This window comes from Crocodylus siamensis, chromosome 9 (assembly GCF_052110815.1).
Source record: "Crocodylus siamensis isolate JL-2025a chromosome 9, ASM5211081v1, whole genome shotgun sequence".
NCBI lineage: Eukaryota > Metazoa > Chordata > Crocodylia > Crocodylidae > Crocodylus > Crocodylus siamensis.
In genome coordinates, this window is record NC_143403.1 from 4,583,508 (window position 1) to 4,603,445 (window position 19,938).

Below are 19,938 nucleotides of genomic sequence, written 5' to 3' on the forward strand. Positions count from 1 at the left end.
AGTTCTGTACTAACGCCAAGTGCAGGTGAACTCTAAATACATTTCTCTGTTCTGAAATAAAGCTGAGCCTAAACTAAATTCTGGTTTTTTTTTTGGGGGGGGGGGGGGTTGTAATTTTCAAAACAACAGGGATTTGCCATATTACTGAAAGTAGTGTTAAAATTAGCCTTAATTCCCAGAATGCTTCCAAATACAGATTTAAAAATAATACAACATATTCCACATATATACATTTCCCTCCCCAGAACTGTTACGTAGAAAGTATTAAAAACTCAGCAACTATTTTAGATAAAGTAACTACAGATGTTCAGGTAGATGAGGTAGAATAAGGAACAACCACAAACTTAAAGTGTGATGTCAAAATCAGAAATGCAGAAAAAGAAAGTTGGCAGTGGTTGACTGCAATTTGGAGAAGGATTACTTCTGAAGCATTTATGGACAGAGCTTTCTGTTACATTCAGTCATCTTCACTGAAGCCAACAGGGTTACAGAAGGTCGAGAGAGCATAAACTGGTCTGAAGTCACACCATTTATAGCAATTTGGGGAAAAAGGGTATTAGATTATTTTTAATTCTCCATCCATAATTTCTTTAAACACACCTCTCATATTCTAAAATGCCCAATTTGACATAAAAAAGAAACCAGAGAGAAGTGCTGTGTAATGATTTTAATTCACTCTTTAAAGCAGTGAAAATAATTCTGAGTGAGGAAGAGAGTCATCATTGGAGAGTATAATTTTATTTCTTCAGCAGCCACACCTGTTTTCACTGCAGAAAGTCAAAGCAATGTCTTCTTTGAACCCTTATGCACCAAACATACTATAGCCCTGAGAACATTTTCTTTAATACTGTACGAAAGGTCTCCCCTTGAGGCATAATAATGTGCTTAAAATATACTTAGCAATATGCTTTGGCAAAGAAAAATGTTTCCAAGTCAGACTTTTTTTTCAAAAAAGTAAAATATCCATTTAAATGTTTATTTTGACTTTCTGCCCAGGATCAATGGCAAAAAGTGCTTCTGTTCAGAAAGGCTAGTTCAGCCAAAATTCAGCTTGTTTTTCAGGAATAAGGAACTAAAAAATATAGAATAAAATAAAGTCTTTCCAAACCAATCATAATTCTGATTTACTCTACACAAGAGAGTTTTGGAGGATGTCTGCAAAGCCTATTATTCAAGCTAGCACTTCATATAAAGAATAACTTTCCTGGAGACACTTGGAACTACCAACCCATATCAATACCTGACATCATGGTTACAGAGGAAGACTGAAATGCTGTACTGGCGATAGAGGCATAGAACGAATAGGCTTTATTACTATCTTAGTAATTTCTCAAACAACTCTATGCTTGATCAGTTGCCAACAGCATTTGTACATCCTGCCTCTCCTGTACCCCACATCAATTTTATGCTAATGTAGGGCCAGTTAAATCAGAGTTATATTCACTGTACAGTGAGTATAGAGAATCATCAGAGCAGCCAGTATCTGCAAAAATAATTCCATGCTGCTTACCTATCCAAACATGCAAAAGGGACCTAAAATTGCTTGGAGGGTAAGTGATGTTTGTCTTGTCTCCCAGCCCAGAATAAGATGTACAACATTTAGAAAAAGTACAGGAACTCTGAACATGACTCCAGGGAGGGTCAGAGTGCTCTTATGCCAGTGGGGTCAACTGGCATTGACTGGCAAAAAAAAGAAATTCCTTGAACATGTCTTTTTTTAATGGAAAAAGGCTTTCCAACAGAACAAAGCATTTTCCCTGAAAAGATTCCACTTCTGTCAAAAATGTATTAGAATCTTCAAAGCCAAAAATCAAGCCTCCTTCCATTGTCAGATTTTTTTTGGGGTGGGGGGGGGGGTAGAAATCCTGCCCAGCTACACTTTGGATGCCTTGGGCACCATGCACCCCAGGGCTTAATTTTTTACGTTTGCCTCTAAATCTGCAAAAGCAGTTTTGCACGTACCATTCATTGCTGGCCCCCTATAGTAGCACACAGATATCAGACTAAAATTACCTGCATGCAGGCTATCAACAATCAGACTGTCTAACACGACATGAGTATAAATCAATATGCACCCTAGCACATCTAACCCTACTTGCTCATCCCCAAGCGTATATGTTAACTGTGGGCAGAAATGGCCATTTTAACATCAGCATATGCAAATATTTGATTTGCATGTGTATTTGCATAACTAGAGAAGGTAAGTGAGAACTGCAAATTAGTAAGGCCAATCTGTTTGTAAAGCTGGCTTTTTACATACCAGTGCTTATTACTGCTTAGCTTACAGAATCAGACCCTGGACTGAGATCTTTTAACAAAAAAAAAAAAAAAAGAAGTTGACTCCTTGCTAAACAATGAAAACACACTTATTTTCCCTGCGGAGCTAGGTTTCTGTTGATTTCCACTTGCCCTTTGCTTCTCTGATTCTTGGCCAGCTCAGCTCGCAAAGTACAACCCCCCAGGCTCAAGCCTTTCAAAAAGGATACAGCGCTCTCAGCTGCGACTTTATCCTTGTAATCGAGAAAAGCTCTGTGCTGCGCTCCCTGCCAATTCAGGCGCAAAGGGGTCACATGGAGTTCTCGCAAAGTGCTCTTTAACTCGCTCACTCTTGTGCCCGCAGGTAGGTTACCCACATACACAGTAGTGAATGCACCAGGCACATCTGATTTGGCACTTAAGGAATCATTTCCAGCAGAACAGTGTCCAACGTGGGCAGGGCTGGTCCCTGTGTGCGGTCTCGTGTTCTCAGTCTTGGCAGTCTCCTCTAGCACTGCTGGTATGCTGGCATTTGGAAAATCTGGATGTTCGTCCTGGAGGGTAACATCTTTCCCTGCCTGCTTCTCTCTGTAGCGAAGATTCTTGAGGATGGGGATTTTCCCGAGAATCTCGTAGCTGATCTAAGAGAAAATGAAAATATGAGCACATTTGAGATTTCTCTTCTCCGCAGACATCTGGTCAGACCCAACCCTGATCTCATTTTGTCAGCATCAATCAAAATGCCCAGAGCATTCAAACTTCCCAAGGGTGGCCTGATTCTGAAGTTATCATGTAACATAAACATTAGTCACTCGTTCTGCAGGCTGCACGATGCTGTAGGTCCACCAGAAAACAGACAACAAACTGAGAGGTGCTGGACTCAGAATATAATACACGTCCCTGTTGTTGGTGGAACAGTTAGGTTGCAGATCCGAATACAATGAAGTGAGCGAAATCCAAATACAAAGCTTGGACGGCTCCTTGTTACTCTCTCAGAACCCAGCAGGAACACTGGTAATGATTTCTCCCAACCCATCTCCCCCTTAGAGGCACCTTCTCCTTTTTCTTATGGCCTGGGTGTTCCCATGCATTTCCTTTCCCTCTAGTCCTTAAAAGCAAGTGTGTGCATGTGTGTAAGGGGTTCTCTCACCTGTAGGAGCACCTGAGTTAAAAAACACAACCTGTTCTCCCTTCTTACACTCCCAACCGCTTCATAAGCTGTTGTTCAGGAAAGACTCCCACTCTCACAGCTGAATCCCACCAGCGTTGGCCGTGATACCACAGGCTGCTCTCCGTGACTGACGGGAAACTTGATGGTTCCCTAGTTCCCAAATAATGTGGTCTGGCTCTTAGCAAAGACATTGGCAGTGGCTGGGAGGAGAAGGAACGTTTCACGCTTGGCTGCTCCTTTTAAGCATGTGGACAGGCAGGACCCCCACCTTCCAGCAGACCCTCGAGGGGCAGCAGGCCTTTTTGTTGACCCCAGCTCAACGAGCAAGGGAAGAGGGTCCAGCACCCAGCAGGTGTGGCAAGAGAACTGGTAGAGAAGAGGCAGCTTTCTCAGTAACAATCATGCAAACCTGAATGTTTTACTTGCAGGCTGAAACCAAAGACAGGCGTGGTTTCATCTCATTTCAGTCTAATAGCTCACAGACGAGCTGATGACAGAATGGGGACAACGAGCTGTAAGAGGCTGCCTCTCTTCTATACGGTATCGACCCAGAGTAAAGGTGCTGGAATTGGGCCCTTAAACGCAAGCAAACTTGTGTGTTGCTGTACAGTCATTCTTCTAAAAGCCAATGCAGTCTGGCAGCTGGTTTAGAGATGCAAGTGCTTCCTCTGGGGCTCTGGGAGTCTCTGCATTCTGGAAGGTACATGCCATTTTAAGATTTTGATGAGTTATTACTCTGGTGGTTCTTGGAGAGACTTGTTTCTCTCAGCCAAGTACTCAGGCTGCTGAAGCTGACAGCAGCCTCTCCATCGCTGGGTGATAAGACATCAAACTAATGGATGCAGCCATCTTACTTTGTTTTTCCTGGCTAACAATGAGGAACATTTGTTGTCTACTGTCAAGTTTCCATGTGAAATGCAAGCTCTATGCTAATTAAACCAAACAGGAAAAACATTTTTCTGTTCTCATGTAACTAATCACTCCTGTACCCAAAAAACAAGCCCATCTTATTACGGAGCATATGTAATGGTTTCTTTCACCCCACAGTTAAACTTAGCTCAAAAACATACGTGCAGAAACTTTATTTAGAAAGATCAATGCTACCAAGGGCAAACCCTCAACCCCATCATACGGGCTGAGCAAGTGGGGTGGGCATTGTAGCGGGGAAAGAATTCCCAAGCCCTTCAGGATTGACCGTGGCACCGGGCACGCCCATAACAGAAGCCTTCAAGCGCGGACCGGGTCCCACTCTTCCGGGCGGTGGCAGACGTTTCAGAGTAGCGGCTAGAGATATTCTTTGGCTCTTTGCAAACCTAGGGAGAAGCTAGTTGCACCTGGGTAATCCTTGCTAAGAAGCTTGCAAACTCCAGTAGCCCAGGTACAGCACTGGGCTAACACAGCCACTGTGCTGCCAGTGCTGCACGTGAAGAGAGCCTGGCCAGCTCTGCATAAGGCTGCCCTGTGCCCTCTACATGTAGCCCCTTGTGTCATTAATGCCTAGAAACTCTTTAACAAAAAATAAAAGTTGATGTTCTGAACTCATCATCAGCTAATTCCATGAGCTAGGCCTGCACTGCCCAGACCCTAGTTCAACCCTCTCTGTAGACGCTACTGATAGTCCCTCCAGCTTTTGTACTATTAGCCAGCAGATCTGGCACTCAGGTTGACAATAAGCATGGCACAGACCTGCGGAGATGAAAAGTTCATGAAGCTGCAGATACATCAGCTAACCCTGACCCCCAAACCACCTTTCTTACTGGGGCTTGGCAAAACCCTGAAGAGATGTCTGTCTTCAAATGGCTCTCCATATGTTACCACCCACACTGGTTCGGCTGCCAGCTGGCCCCCTCACACCCTGTGTGGGAAGCAAGGTGAAAGGAGTTCTCTCAAAGAACAGGTGCTGTTCGTATTTGGTCCCAGGGAGTCTCGCTATTGATTTCCGTGGGACCTCAGGGGGGTCCTGTACTTCTAAATCCCCCTCCAAGCCTCTTCAGTCAATAATCCAATGAGAGCCAGAGATTTGGTTTAGGATTTCAACATACTTGTTCAAAGCCAGTTTTGGGGAGGGCGGGTGTCTCTGGCCGAGCAGGGAAACGAGCTCTCTGCTTTGTTGTAACACAGCAGACAAAGAGAATTCTCCTGTGGTGGGACAATATGTTGCTAATTATACTCATGCAAAAGCTTCTTTTGTGTTGTAAATTGTAGACGACTGCAACGATTTATTCTGAAGTGGAGAGAATCTGAAATATTCTCCCCCTCTTCCAAAATCTCTGTAGGTTTGTCTCCTTGTTCATTAATTCCCCCCACCCCCTACAGTAGTTACAACACAGGGCTGGGATACAATTCAGACTGACACAGGTTTGTTTGCTATCCAGACTAGGCCACTTAACCTTCCTACGGCTAGACCTAAAATGCTGGAGGCTGCAAGTGGGAGAGGAACAGTGGAAACACCGTGGCCATACCCTGCCCATGCTGCCTTCCAGCATCCGCTCTCTGGCACTGTCTGATACAGGAGACGGGGGAAGTTGGACCTCTGGGGTGCCTATACACATGCAGCAAGGATACAAACAATGGTCTACAGGGAAAAAATGTTCAGAAGGGGAATCCCCTCCTTTTCCATCGGAAGCAGGAGGACTGCAGGGAGTTCCTGGGATGGCGAACATCAATACCAGTTTCCCTGAATGCAGTCCTGAACATCCAGACTGCACTTAAGACACCTGATTCAGCACCGTGGCTGTATCTTGGCAGATGAACTACTCAGAGCATCCCACCCAAACAGCTCATTCTCTTAGGGTCTCTACCATTTCTAGGCAGTCAGTCCCCTGATAAATAAAAACATTTTAAATATTTTACTGGGCAAAATTAGAGATGTGCTTGCCCTTCTATGACTACTGCAAACTATTACAGCATTTTGAAGCAACCCAAGCATTGCTTTCAAAGTTACACAGGTCCCCCTGGTCGCAGAGACAGTGCAGCTTTGATATGGGGGGAGAGGGAGAAGCCATATAGAGAGGGTGGGGTGAGTGCTGGATCCTAAGGATGGAGCTGAGTTTACTTTCTCAAGGCTTCACATATATATACCAGTGCATTCTGATCTGGGAACACTGCCTGCCCAGAGGGGAAATGAGACTAAAAGCAGACAGTCTAGCATTGAACAGATCCACCAGCCCTAGCACAGATGGAGCTAAGAAGCTGAAATAGTTCTACCAAGGGGTGATTTTATACATACATCTCTTTCCATACTGGAGGATACATTCCCTCCCTCCTCTCCCAGCCCACAAGGCTCACTACACAAGCACTCAGCACATGGCCTGCTTCTTCCTATATAGGACACTTAGCCAGCTGCTTGTGTTTGGTGCAAATGTCTTTAAACCTGTGTAACTGGAATGGCCCAGACACAGCCGGAGCAATGGGAATGGGCCAGCTGCAGATACATGCCAGTAATGTCCAAATATGTGCACACAATCTGAGGGTATATTTATGGGAGCTGGCAACTCATGAAGCCTGCCAGGTCCCTCTGGAGACAGGACTCAAGAAACCCACATTTGGAACTCATCAGTGAAATGGCATCGATGGACTAAGCAGAAAGAGCCAGATTTACAGAGGCCTAGAGATGCTTAAAGATGCAGATGAGTGCCTGGCAGGACTTACAAAACCGCCTAGACAAGTCAAGTCAATGGGAGTGAGGTTCCAAACAGCCTTCGGCACTTAGCAGCTTTGGCACAAAATGCTCATTGCTTTTGCAGTGCAAGACTGGGGGAAGGAAGAAATAAGCCCATCGAGGTTGATGGGCTTGCAGCAGAGCATGCTGGGACCAAAATCTGGTCCCTCACCTACCAAATCGCTTCCCAGTAACTCTGGGCTAGGAGGGAGGGCTTTGTACATTTTGCCTAGAAGATTTTACATACTGTCGGTTTCTGACGCAGAGCAGGATGTCCCTCAGCAATTTCTGCCATTTGTTACCCCTCCCCTAAACATGAGACCAAGGATCCCTCATTTCTTTCTTCCAGGGAAGCCTTTATGCTGTTACCGTATTTTCTAGCATGTAACCCCCTCCCCACAAAGGAATAACATTGTGGGAAATTTTTTTAAAATATGATTTTGATTGAACTTTGGTCAACTCGTATTACAATGATCTCAATTATTTTTGTTAGTAAAGTCAGCGTATAAAATGTACCTTTTATATCTTTCTAATTTTAGATCACCTTTCTAGATGGTAAAAAAATAATCTTATAGGCCAGAAAATACAGTGCTTTGCTTTAACAACTGTCTACCTTTCTGCTCTCCCAATGGATCAAAACATATAATCAATAGCCCAAGCAACCAAATAATAGTAACTAAGTGGCAAGTACAGTTACAGATAAAAGCCTCAGCTGCCCATAAAAACCGTAATGGGAAAATACTAATTTCATGCATGCAGCCGTATCATATGCAAATGGACTAGATTTCCATAGGAGCTGTGCAGAGAACAGCTCTCAGTTTGCCTTTAAATAGATAGCCACATTTTCAAAAATCACTCAGCTCCTAGCAGCTCCAATTAGCCTGCAAGGGCACTGAGAAATTCTGGAAAGCTAAACCTGAATGCCAAGTCAAGTCAAATTAATTTCTGTAAATATTTCTGATGAACCTAGCATTGTTAGGTTGGGTACGATTCTCTTTACACTTGCGTTAGCAGTAGCTTTTTTTAAACTCAATAACGCTACACCAGCGTTAAAGTGTCATGAGCAAAAGAAGAAATAAATCAGATTGTACCTGCAATACACTGTTAGACAATTAAAGCATATACATGCACTTCTCAAGCCCTTAAAACAACCACTTATTTGAGAAAAAAATCCCAACATCTCTTCCACACTTCCTTTTCAGAGATGTGCACTAAATATACTTCTTTTCATTGCAACAAATCCTAGGCATAGTCACAGGGTGTTGCTGAAGGCTGTTTGTGGCAGAAACATGTCAGCTTCCCAGCTGATATAAATCAGCATAATTCCTGCAGTGATGCCAGTTCACACTAGTTAAGGATCTAAGACATTATATTATCCTACAGTTAAAAGAAATGGTATGCAACCCTGAGACATGCTTGAGCACCGCATTTATAGTTCAAGACATATGCTCTTTATTTGGCACAGAAGCTTCCAAAGGAGCCCATGCTGAAAGCACGGCATGTTTGCTAATGACTACCTGCCTTAAGAGTTTCACACTAAATTAAGCACATCTCCCACGGCGATGCTTAGCATAAGTCCGGTGTTTGCAAGCAGGCATACTCTACTTTAAATAAGCCCTTAAGCCATTGTCTTTGCTTGATCCAGGCATGTTCCTGAAGGACGAACTCTTCTTGCAAGGTGATTTACACACCACACAGCTTAAGGATGCAGTTAAGCTACCTTCTATTCACAAAACATCCTGCCTAATAGCAGAGCTGTTTTAGCCACTATCTCTTAGTTAATTTATTTTTTTGCTCAGAGACAGGAGAATGGGATGGTAAAGCCAGGATTTGGAGGAGGAGAAAAGGCTGCAGTTGGAGTCAAGAAACCATATACACACCATTAAAAAGCCAAAATAAAGCCCTATAGTTTTGAAACCTGCAGATTAACTAGACCTCCCACCTGAGAAGACTGCATGCAGCCCTGACTCAAATGGATGCCTCTGAAATCACAAGGTAATGATTCTGCATGTGCCCCATTAAATAATCCTGAAGATCATTGTTCTTTTAGCTTTTAAACGGTAGCGGTGGCTCGGACAGTGACCACTACCCTGGAGGACAAAAGTGCACAGATTACCTTTGTTCTCTGTTCTTCAACTTCCAACTCATCATGGCAGCTGATGTACAGTGTGGTAGGGAATGGCAGCTCCCTGTCACTAATTTACAGCATTTCAGCACATTGTGTCCTCAATATCTTCTTCCTCACCCCAATTCTTTTCTTGCCCCCAACCACTTTGTCCAGTGCAATCTCTTACCATTGTCGTTCAAATCCTTTTGACCTGAGCTGCCAGCTTCTCTCAACACAGACTAGTGCCTTCATTATCAGAGCTGAGTCCTTTAAAGTTAAAACTGAGAAAAAGGTTTTCAAATATCTGAATAAAGGCTTGATCTGTAAAATGCTGAGAGCTCCCATTACATGTAGAGTGTCTAATTCTTCCTAAAGGTGTACCCTAAAGGTGAGAGCCCCAAATGGCTAGATTTGCGGTACCTATGCTTTCTTCAAAGTCTGAAAGAGCTGTGTGTACCAACCATTTGAAAAATTAGGTAACTGTTACTGAGAGGACTAGGAGAATAAGTCTCAGACATTAGGAAACTTTGGGCCCTTTTTGCCACTAATACGACAACTCCTACAGACCTACAAAGTAACAGCTTCCTCTTGTGTTGTGCGTGGGGGTTTGAAAACATCCCACCTTTTTTTTCTAACTTTACTGTTAGGAATAATATAACAGAACTTAATGGAGTTGGGACCCAATTGTCAGTCAATAAAAATCACTAGCCTATCAGGCCCTTTATTAGGAATGTTTGCAGTGGAGCAGCAATAACTGTAGCTGTTCGGTGAAAGCTAGGAGACGCACTGAATCCAAGAAACAAATTATATGGAACAATAAAGAGCAAAGACACAAAAAAAAAATCACAGAAGCAACCTATGATATCAAGACTCCACTGCACATATTTCTTTCCCTAAGAGAGCAAGAGAGAAAACACGCACAACAGTCATATCCTTATTGAAATGTATGTATACACACACCACTGTCATCACTGTAGTAAGAACAGAATAAGAAAACGAAGCGAGTAAAGGGAAGAGCAATAACTGCATCCCCATGTGAGCATGACCAAGAGAATTAGAACAGCCTAGGACAGAGAATCAGAGCACGATGGTTTACTAAATATATCTGATCAGGTTGTAAATGCAAATATATGGAAATGCATTAAGGCAACCCTTTGTCCCAAGCCCTTGTATATAGCTGATATTTAATCCCTCTTTCACTTTCTGATAAGTGAAAAAAAGAGGAGTCATGCAAAGACAACATCCATTTTGATACAGTACTTGGCTGCAGACTGGTCTCGTCTGGGACAGTGTCAAATGCAGCAAAAAGATTAAAGCGACCCTTCACGAGATTATGTGTTCTTGAGACTTTTGCAGATTTGGCTTGTGAAGGGTTGTAGAGAAAAATGTTAGTGAGGCAATTTATTGAGGTTGAATTCTGACACTAAGGAAGAGAGTGATCAAAGACCCAGTTGGCAAGACGGATGGGCCATGAGAGCTGGGCCTTTAAACAATTACATTAAATGACATTATAAGAGAACTGAAATGTAACAATACGTTAATTGTGAAAACACACCAGCATAAAAAGGTGTTTTTATTACCTCGATCCTGACCTGGACAGAAATGTCCTCAAGACAGAAATAAAACTAGTGGAATAACTTGTTGCAGATAAATGTCTTTATTCGTTTAGCCCTTTTTCTGTTTACGGAAGACTTCCCAATAGATCTGGGTTTCTACTAATGGGTTCATTACTTATGAGCATTTCCTGACTAGCTTCTGTGAACAACAGTTGATTATTGACAGCGGACAAGCTATCACTCAAGTCACACAATATTACTTCTGCTCATGCCTGCATCAAGCAAAGTTAACTGGATAACTTTGTTGGTAATTCTATTTTTATAGTTCTGAAATCTAAATCACTTTCCAGCATAAATTTTCACACAAATCATTCATAAGTACACCAGTGAAACTGGGTGTATGCTGTTGTTGGACAATTTTTAGTTTTTTGCAAGTCTGAACAGCGTGTTAACACATGAAAATATCTGGAAAACCATTCCTGTGTTATTCAGGAACTCTAACATACTTATAAAGTAATTCCCACACCTAACTAATTCAAGCTATCCAAAAATGAATGTCCCAAACACTAACTCATGAAACTTACCCTTACTTTCCCCATCAAGGTGGACTGGCAAACAGCCCTCTGTCTCAAGAAAACAAACAATCCACTTCAAGAAACTTTCAGGAGATAAAAATATATTGCTTATATTGTCACAGTTCCCAAGACATCAGTAGGGCTATGAGAGTTGAAAGCAGCTGAAGATCTTGGCCTTTAGATATTACGCTAAATTCCATAGGATGGGAAACCTTGGATTCAGAGGCAATTTTTTTTGCAGTTATCATTTTGCAACAACCATGTATACAACCGTGAGACATCATGTTCTTTTTTAATTCCATTTATTAAACACTAGGGCTGTGCAAAAAAGCACCGTGTCATTTCAACTTTTGTTCTGACGGGACAGTGTTTAGTTTCAAGTTTCGTTAGTTTCAAAAGCACTGTTCCGTTTCGTTTCATCGAAACTGTTTTGCTGTTTCGACGTTTCGCCCATAGGCTATAATGGGGAAGCACGAAACTGCCTATAACCTTGTCATTTTTTGGCAGATTTGGATGAAAACAGCAGGGATGGTAGCCCCTTCTGAGGGCATGCAGCCTGCCATGTTTCAAGGAGACAGGTGCAGGGCTTTCTGGGAAACTGCACCTGAGGTTGCTGACAAGCAAAAATTGTGACATATGTGACTGTGAGTGAGTGAGAGTGTGTAAGGCATGCCCTCACTGGCACTGGGGCCTCTACATGAGGCATAGTAGTGCCTCAGTGGAAGTCACCTCCTCTCCTACCACCTCAGCTCGGTCCACCACTTTAAATTACAACAGGTAATAACTTAGTAAGCAGCACAGTAGCACCAGCAGCATCTCAGGCAGCCAAACAGTCACAGTTAATACCAGAGTTGTACTTCCTCCGCTTTCAGCTCCCTCTCCCCGTCCCTCTCCTTACTTTCTGTTTCCATGCAGGCAAACCCAGCTTTAGCTTCAAAACTCAAAATGTTTTGATTGCCCTTGTTTTGTTTTGAGGCTGTTTTGAAGTCCTTCATTTTGTTTTGATTTCCCTGTTTCAAGCTTGAAATGAATTGAAACAGCCTCAAAATGAAACAGGCAGCGAAATTTTGCACAGTCTACTGAACATTTTTTTCACTTGCTCAAAGGTTACTAGAGGAGGAAAAATCACTAACTTTTCCATTCTGGTTACTTTTTCTTTTTCAAATTTCACCAGCATCACTAAGAAGACCTGCAGGAATATTCACAGCACTAGACATAGTGTCTGTCCATCAGTGAGAGGTGTAAATCTCATAGAAAACTCGAGGGATAAGCATTTCACAAGACTTGGTGAGATACAGGAGAGACAAGGGCTCGGTATTAACTCTGTTTCAGCAGAAGTAACTTACCTTCCGCCATATTATTCCTTTTGGTTTTAATCGTTTGCAATTGGTTTTAATAGTTCTCGCTGGAGTGAGGATATAATCCACAGTTAAATCATGGTCTCCAAGCAGCTCTTCTGGTATGTCAACCACCTAACACGAGAAAGGAAAGCAACATGGTAAGAAATTAGGATAAACCCACCAAAACTGCATATCAAAACTTTCTCCATTAAGGCAAGATGATAAAACCAACTCCTGATCTATATTCTAGACAGTATCATTATGCAACTAAGCAAGTGCAGTACCAACTGCTTGACACACTCCTAGCACTGAAATTATTGAACGGTTACCAAGAGTCCTTCAAAAATTAACATATTAATTTACCTGGCAGTCATGAACGATAGTAACTACTGGTGTGTCCTCTGTGACTGCTCCCATTGACACCATCATTGCATATTCCATGTCTGCATAACCTTCCCCTTTTCCAATTCTCCAGCCTAAAATGTACAAAGAGAGATAATTATACTAAAGAACAGCAGAGAAGGAGGCATGGTAATAACGAAGTAGCATTCAGGTTAAAAGGCAGCCTGCAAAAGGACCTATTGGAAGCGTGCATTTTTTGTGCTCAAACGTTGCATTGGGAATTAGCAGTGAAACTAAGAAGAAAGCTGGTTTCACGGAGTAGCTATAGAGTTCTAAAAGCTTCCAGTTGATGGAAGTTTGGAAAAAAGAGTTTTGGAACAATGGGGAGAAAAACCAACATTTCAAAAAAAAGTCAAGTTCAAATGAATCAGAGTTCTGCTGTCAGACAATGCTAATTGTGAGCACTTACCTGCACAGCAGAGTTGGAAAATAGGTGTTAGTTAACTCATATACAAAGAGGAAAGCCAAGGTCACATAAAAAGAGGAATGCCTTTTTTTAAAGAGATAGTAATGCTGATGAAAGGTGCTGAGCTGTTAGTTGGCCCACTGAGGTCTTCTTTTGATTTTCTCAAATAGGTACGGAATAAGCAGCTGCCATTCAAGTCTTTCACGCTGTCCATGTCCTGCACATCTCTGCTTTGTTCAATGGGACTATTACTAATAGCAAGGGAGTAGATCGGCCCCCAAACCCATTCGGCTGAGAACACAGAGACTCCTTGAAGAGCCCAGTCAAAGGGAACTGCACCAGCTAGTGTTCTGTAACACCTTTCCCTGAGCCTGCAAAAGCTTTGCAATGTTAACACCAGTTTTCAGGAGGTGGATGAGACTACTAGTCTTCTCTTAGGAAGGACTGTACTCAAAATATGTAGCAAAATTAAAGCTTTGTCCCTACCTTTTTCAGAGACAGCTACTGATCCTACAACAACCAGGTCCACTTTCACTTTTGCATCCAGGCCTATAGGCACACTGTAATCCTTTACCCCCTGAAAAACAAACATGCAATCTTACAGTAGCAAGTAAGGCCTTGCTCCTGACTGAGTGAAACAATTAAAAAAAAAAAAAAAATCAAACCTGTGTTGCTCAAAGCAAATAAAATGCCCAAGCTCTGAAATGCCCCTTCCCTATACAGACAAATATCAGATGTCTGGAAAATTACTAGCAAATCAGAGTCAGAATTTTGGAACATAATTTTCTTCTAAAAAGAAGGCAATTCTGGCATAGTTCAGTGGGAAAGCTGAAGGTGCTGAAAGCCTGAGTTGGATTCCAAAAACTAACTTGAGGCCCTTAGGGTTGGAAATCTCAGCAAACAATACTTAATAATAAATGGCCCCATTCACATGAGGAATTCAAAGCACTTTACATTCTTAAATTAAGCCTCATGATGCCTCTGCAAAAGAGGGAAGCATTAACTTCAGCTGCGGAAAGTAAGGTATGGAGCCACTAAGGTCATACCAGAAACGTTTCTGAAGCAGTGTCAGGAGTAGGCTCTGGATCAGCTGTCTCCCACTGCCAGACAGTCAGCACCGAACTAAAAATATTGCTTGTGTGGAAAGATAAATGTGGGCTCCAGGGGGGCCTGAACTTTCTGCTTTCCTTCCTTGTAACTTTTTTGGTGTTTGTACCACCTCTGACATAATGGTGTCAATCTGTCGGTCCTTCAGCCCGTCTCTGTCATGGACAGATGAATGGAAACTCAGAACTTTTCAAAAAATAATAGCTATTTGTTACAATTAGCTTCTCTCTACCACACATGTTCTAGACAGACTTTGGCTAAGTTTCTAATTGTTTGCCTTTTGCAGGTATGGACAATAGTTGCCATGGCCAATCCAGAGAGCACATGCACATTTATACACAGCTGTTAGCTCTGTTGAATGGACCACTGTACCCGGTAGAAGATGTGAGAGTATCTACCTGCATCTTCATCTAGTTGCTGGACAGTCAGCAAAGCTTTATTCCATTTAGCAGAGGTGGCATAACTCTGCCATCAGAGAGGGAGGTAGACTAGACCAGGGCTGGAGCTACAGGCAATTAACACCTATGAATCACCCCAAGGCATCTCAGCATGGGTGTCCAGAAGTAGGAGTTTTACCATGGTTAATTCTCTCTTCACTAGATTTTATTTTACATTAAAACTCAAGATAAGAGCTATTTTAACTCATTCTTAAAAATGGCTGTAGATTGTGGAACACAGAATGGGTCCTCTTCACATTGACTCAAGTTATGAATCTTGATTTCTATCCTAAGCTGAGGCTAATAATAGAAAAAAGCCCAGTGAGACCAGAACTTGGTGGCTGACTCTCCAAATATAATATCAAAAGAATAAAGTTTACTTTACATCAGTGTGCTGAGGACTCTTTATACAATCCTTTCTAAATACAAGGTGTTCTATAAGCCTTACTATTTTATTTGCTAGTTCAAGTTCGTCTGAAAATACAGGCATCACCATGACAACATGATCAAAAATTTGGTATAAGGCTAGGCAGAAGGTCAGGAGAAAGTTCTTTCGAATAACATAGGTTAAAAATTCAAACTCCTAATAGATTAATAAACATAACGGAGAAGTTCACTTCTGCATTTCACATGTTTTCCATCCCAAATTTATATACAGAATTATTCAAGGAAATCTGCATTTGGATTACTGTCTTAACATTTTTCTCTTTTTTTATCCCCACTTTTAACCAGGATTGGCCAATTAACTAAAAAACCTGCATTTATACATAGTAACTCTCAATAGACAGTCAGACAGATATAGTACCTAGATTTTTAGATACTAGAAATAGGAAAATCCTTTGTTTTTTCATCTGACCTACTGATGGAGCTATAGTATATGACATTTTACCACGAGAGGGCAGCAAAGCACTGTGTTACACTTCAGGAAACCACGTACATTTAGAATGGACTTTTTTTTTTTTTGCACATCAGTTGAAGTGCATGTTACTTAATTTGTTTCCTAAGAGTCAAGATGGTAAAAAATCTGCCCTTTCACATGCAATCAGAGGTATGCATGACTTAGATTAAGCAACAAGTTAAAAAAAAAGAAATAAAAGTTTCCCTTCAGGCTTAGGGAAAAAAAAATCATAAAACTGGCTAGGCAAGAAAACGCAGAAACTATCTATTAGGCTCCTTGGCCACATCCAGATGTGCAAGCACATGCCATTTGTGGCAACACAAGCCTGTTTGTGGCACCACAAAACACACGTGGCAAATGTTAAACGTTCCCCATGCTGCAAAAATGCAGCATAGAGCCAAAGTTTGTTACTGGGATTTTTTGGTAGCCAAAAAAAAAAAAGCCACCAGAAGAAAAAATGGCGCGGCACATGCCCAACAAACATGCGTTGGGCACACATGGAGGCCTGGCTGTCCAGCCAGGTCTCCATGCTGCTGGATTTGTGTCCCTGCTGCTCCATGCCACTAGATAAGACTGCTCTGCCTAACTAAAGAGGTGGGAGGATCTGGGCAGGGGTAATTTACCCATTGTGGGACAATCTGTCCTGCAACAAAGGGGATGTGCAGGGTCATGTGCTGTGGTAATTTGCACTGGTGCAAGCATGTGCCCCTGCATGTCTGGATGCAGCCCTTAAGTTTTAGGAGCATGCCATCTCAAAAAGCTGCTCACTGTAATGCATGTAATTAGAGTCCATGCTTTAGTTACAAGAACCCTTTGGAACCTGGCTCTCTTATTATTTGGCACTACGACAGTGTCTAGAGACTGGGGCCTTGTGCTGCTTTGTGATACCAGCCTCTGGCAAAAGACAGGTCATCCCTAAAAAAAAAAATGTACAGGCAAAAGAAACAAAACAAATGAAGGAGAATTATATCTATTTCTATACAGGAAGGCAGCACGTCAGAGCTGCTGAAGGTTTAATCTAGCTGTTCTTATCCTCAGCCCTGTACCGCAAATGTAAGATCAACCCTTCCCTCCCTTGGTTCAGTCTCTCCCATGTTTGATACCTGTGAGGTAGCACATTTCCTCAGGATCTCTTTAGTTGCTCCCGGAGGTGGAACAATCTGATTGAACAGACCTGTCCTCAGACGTGGTGTTGGGACCAACAAAGTTTTCCTTGCCTGTGAAAATAAAAAACATTAGTTGAATTACAAGTCAGCTGAAGAGTTTTTTCTCTTTAAACATGGTAGAAAGTCATCTTTACTTTCATGTGTTTGAGCACACAAAGACTGAACCTTCTCTGGGTAAAAAGACAGAAACATTTATTCTTGTGTGTGCAAGGCTTGAAAACAAATTCTTTCCAATAAGTTTTAATATCTGGGAAGTCTGTCTCATTGTCTCTTACTTAAATGTAGCAGCTTAACAACTTAAATGTAAAAATCTTCCTCTATAGTGAAACCAGGGCGGAGCGATGGGGGGGCAGGACGGGACGCCAGGGGGAGAGAAAAGGAGATCTGGGGAATCTAGTTTCTGTGACACACTGATCCTATTAGGCATTTTAAAATGTGACTTACTGAAAAAAATACATTGTGTTTAAAGTTATATTGCAGCTTCAAATCAGATTTTGTGGGCTTCTGGGGCAAAACACGTGGACTGCAAGTTTATATTTTGATACAACTCACAATACAGCAGCTTTTTGAGCAGCATTTTGTTCCTGTGTTCTCTAATCTACAGGGGTTTAAAGCCCTGTAAAAGGCCTCTGGAGTCACCAAGTGTTGTTTTGTCTCATAGCAAGCAACTGCATCAGTAATACCTTTCATGAACTGAATGAGTTCAATCTTTAAAAGCACAAAAAGGTAAAGTAAAAACTGTATCCCAATGACTTACAGCTACCTGACACACAGAAGAGGGAATATATCTAGTGGTTGGAGCAGAAGGCTGAACTCCTGGGTTCTGTTCTTGTTTCCATGATCAACTTGCTGTATTCTTCCATTTGTAAAAATATCAAAAAATAAACCCATTTCTCTTCCTCACTTGGACACTGGGAGGTAAGCATTTTTAAGGTTCTTATACAAAGGTGCTAGAAAAATGCAAACGTTGGATGACGTGGTCAGTTCAAGCACTGTTGTCCTATAGTGCTCTAGCAGAGACGATTCGGTTACCTGCAGCGCTGCTAGTCGAACTCCTTCTAATGGTTTGTCAGGGTCTACTTTAATCTCACGTGTTCTGTTGAATATTTCAAGCTCTTTGATAGCCTGACAAGCCTGGTGAGACCCCTGCATGAAGAGAACAAAAGAAACAAAAATAATACCTTCACTTACTTCCAGTGTTAGAAATCGAGCGTTCTTCTGGGGGGCATCGGGGTTTATTTTAACAGTCCTGGCCATTTTGAATTCTGGTAAATCTGGGAGCCTGGCTGCAGCGTGAGATGCGCCCTGTTTTCATGAAACAACAGCACAACTTTTCAGAACAGATACAGGGATCTCACGCTGTCTTGCGGGCAATGAAACTGAAGTCCTTGCTTTATTTCCCGCAACTAAAGGCATGATCGAGCCTTCAGCATTGGGTGACCACTGTGCAGGAGCTCTGGCAGAGAGAAAGAGCTATAGAGCTGACTGCTCATCCACAAAGCGCATGAAAGGCCAGGATGATCGCAAAGCTACAGACCCTAGTGCCTGAATATACTCCAATATTTAGTAAGTGCACTAAATGCCACTTCTGACATGAAATCCTTCCCCAACCCCGACCCTGCCCAGCGATGAGGGCTGCTGTTTTGAGGCAGCCACCACTGTCCATCATAGCTCCCCCTGCATATCACGTACACAGCCCTATTTTAGCAGCAGGGCACGGTGGCACCCCACAGCACCCCTGGAGATGCGAGTCCAGGGCCAAGCTGGAGGTGAGCCACGCCTCAGTTTCCCCCTCTGCAAAATGGGCATAACGGCACGGACGTCTTTTGCCGCATGTTCCCCGATGAAGCAATGCAGAAGAGCCCGCCGCCCACGACACAGGCGAGAGGGATCAGCAAAGCTGAGCCAGCAAAGGGCAGCTCTCGCGCCCATGACTACACGTCTCCGCCCGTTCCTGGCTGTGCCCGCATCCGGCATCGGCCTGGCAGCCGTCACCCCCGCAGCAAGCACCAGGGCAGTGCGATACCTTGAAGTTGGGGATGCGGTGATGCACGGGCCGCGGGAACTCGGCCAGGCCGCTCGCCTCCAGGTAGGCCCAGATCCTCTCCCGGATGCTCTGCTTGGAGGCGGCGCCTGCGCCAGGGGTGGGAGGAGCAGTGAGGATGTGGCCCCAACACCCCAACATCTGTTCCTTAGCAACCCACCCCAATGCTGGGCAAGCAACCCCTCAGCACACCCCGTTGCTAGGCACCCAGCCCCCCACAACACCCTGCTGCTAACGCAACCAGCCCCCTCACCCGTTCCTAAGCAACCTGCCCCGTCACTAGGCAAGCAGCCTACCTGCAACATGTCATTGCTAAGGCAACCAGAGCCCCCCATCCGTTCCTAAGCAACCCGCTCCACTGTTGGGCAACCAGTCCCTCAGAGCACCCCGTTACTATGCACCCAGCCCCCCCCACAATACCCCGTTGCTATGGCAACCAGCCCTCCTACCGGTTCCTAAGCAACCCGTCCCCTCAGAACGCTGCGTTGCTGGACACCAAGCTCCCCGTTCCTATGCCATCAGCCCCGTTGCTGGGCAACCAACCCCTCAGAACAGCCCCGTTGCTACGCGCCCCTCCCACCTGCCTCCCCGGCGCCCGAGCACCCCGCGGCCTCCATGCGGGGCCCAGTGGACGCCCCGCCCTCACCGGCTACGGCGGCTTGGGAAGGACAAACGGCCTCGCGGAGCGCGCGTGCGCGTGCGCGTGCGCAAAGAACGGTGCCGAGCGGGCCCTAGTACGTCATCGCATCCAGCCCAGGCTTGACCCCGCCTTCTCTCAAGGCTGCAGGGACCCGTGCTCCTGCTCTGCTGTC

At 43.6% G+C, this 19,938-nt stretch overlaps 1 protein-coding gene across 3 annotated transcripts; it reads right to left on the minus strand.

Moving 5' to 3' along the window:
* Positions 1-652: 652 nt before the first annotated feature.
* MTHFSD (methenyltetrahydrofolate synthetase domain containing) lies at positions 653-19,762 on the minus strand. Of its 3 annotated transcripts, none has more exons than XM_090063218.1 (8): positions 19,707-19,762; positions 19,109-19,215; positions 18,115-18,228; positions 17,020-17,133; positions 13,961-14,051; positions 13,030-13,142; positions 12,673-12,798; positions 653-2,897 (listed from the first exon to the last, which is right to left on the minus strand). In XM_090063218.1, the coding sequence occupies exons 1-8, from the start codon at positions 19,741-19,743 to the stop codon at positions 2,367-2,369; spliced, it is 1,233 nt and encodes a 410-aa protein (XP_089919344.1). In that variant the 5' UTR covers positions 19,744-19,762; the 3' UTR covers positions 653-2,366. The 3 variants fall into 3 exon arrangements, with proteins under 3 accessions (XP_089919344.1, XP_089919345.1, XP_089919346.1); XM_090063219.1 differs by lacking the exon at positions 18,115-18,228 and adding an exon at positions 18,274-18,387; XM_090063220.1 differs by lacking the exons at positions 18,115-18,228; positions 19,707-19,762 and adding exons at positions 18,274-18,387; positions 19,576-19,696.
* Between the last annotated feature and the right edge of the window lie 176 nt (positions 19,763-19,938).

Bases quoted from the DNA above. Each gene is read 5' to 3' on its own strand.
- MTHFSD (XM_090063218.1), bottom strand. From the start codon at position 19,743: ATGGAGGCCGCGGGGTGCTCGGGCGCCGGGGAGGCAG. The intron at 18,229-19,108 runs GTATCGCACTGC...CTCTTCATGCAG, and splicing joins ACCGCATCCCCAACTTCAAG to GGGTCTCACCAGGCTTGTCA. The intron at 17,134-18,114 runs GTAACCGAATCG...TTATTTTCACAG, and splicing joins TTCGACTAGCAGCGCTGCAG to GCAAGGAAAACTTTGTTGGT.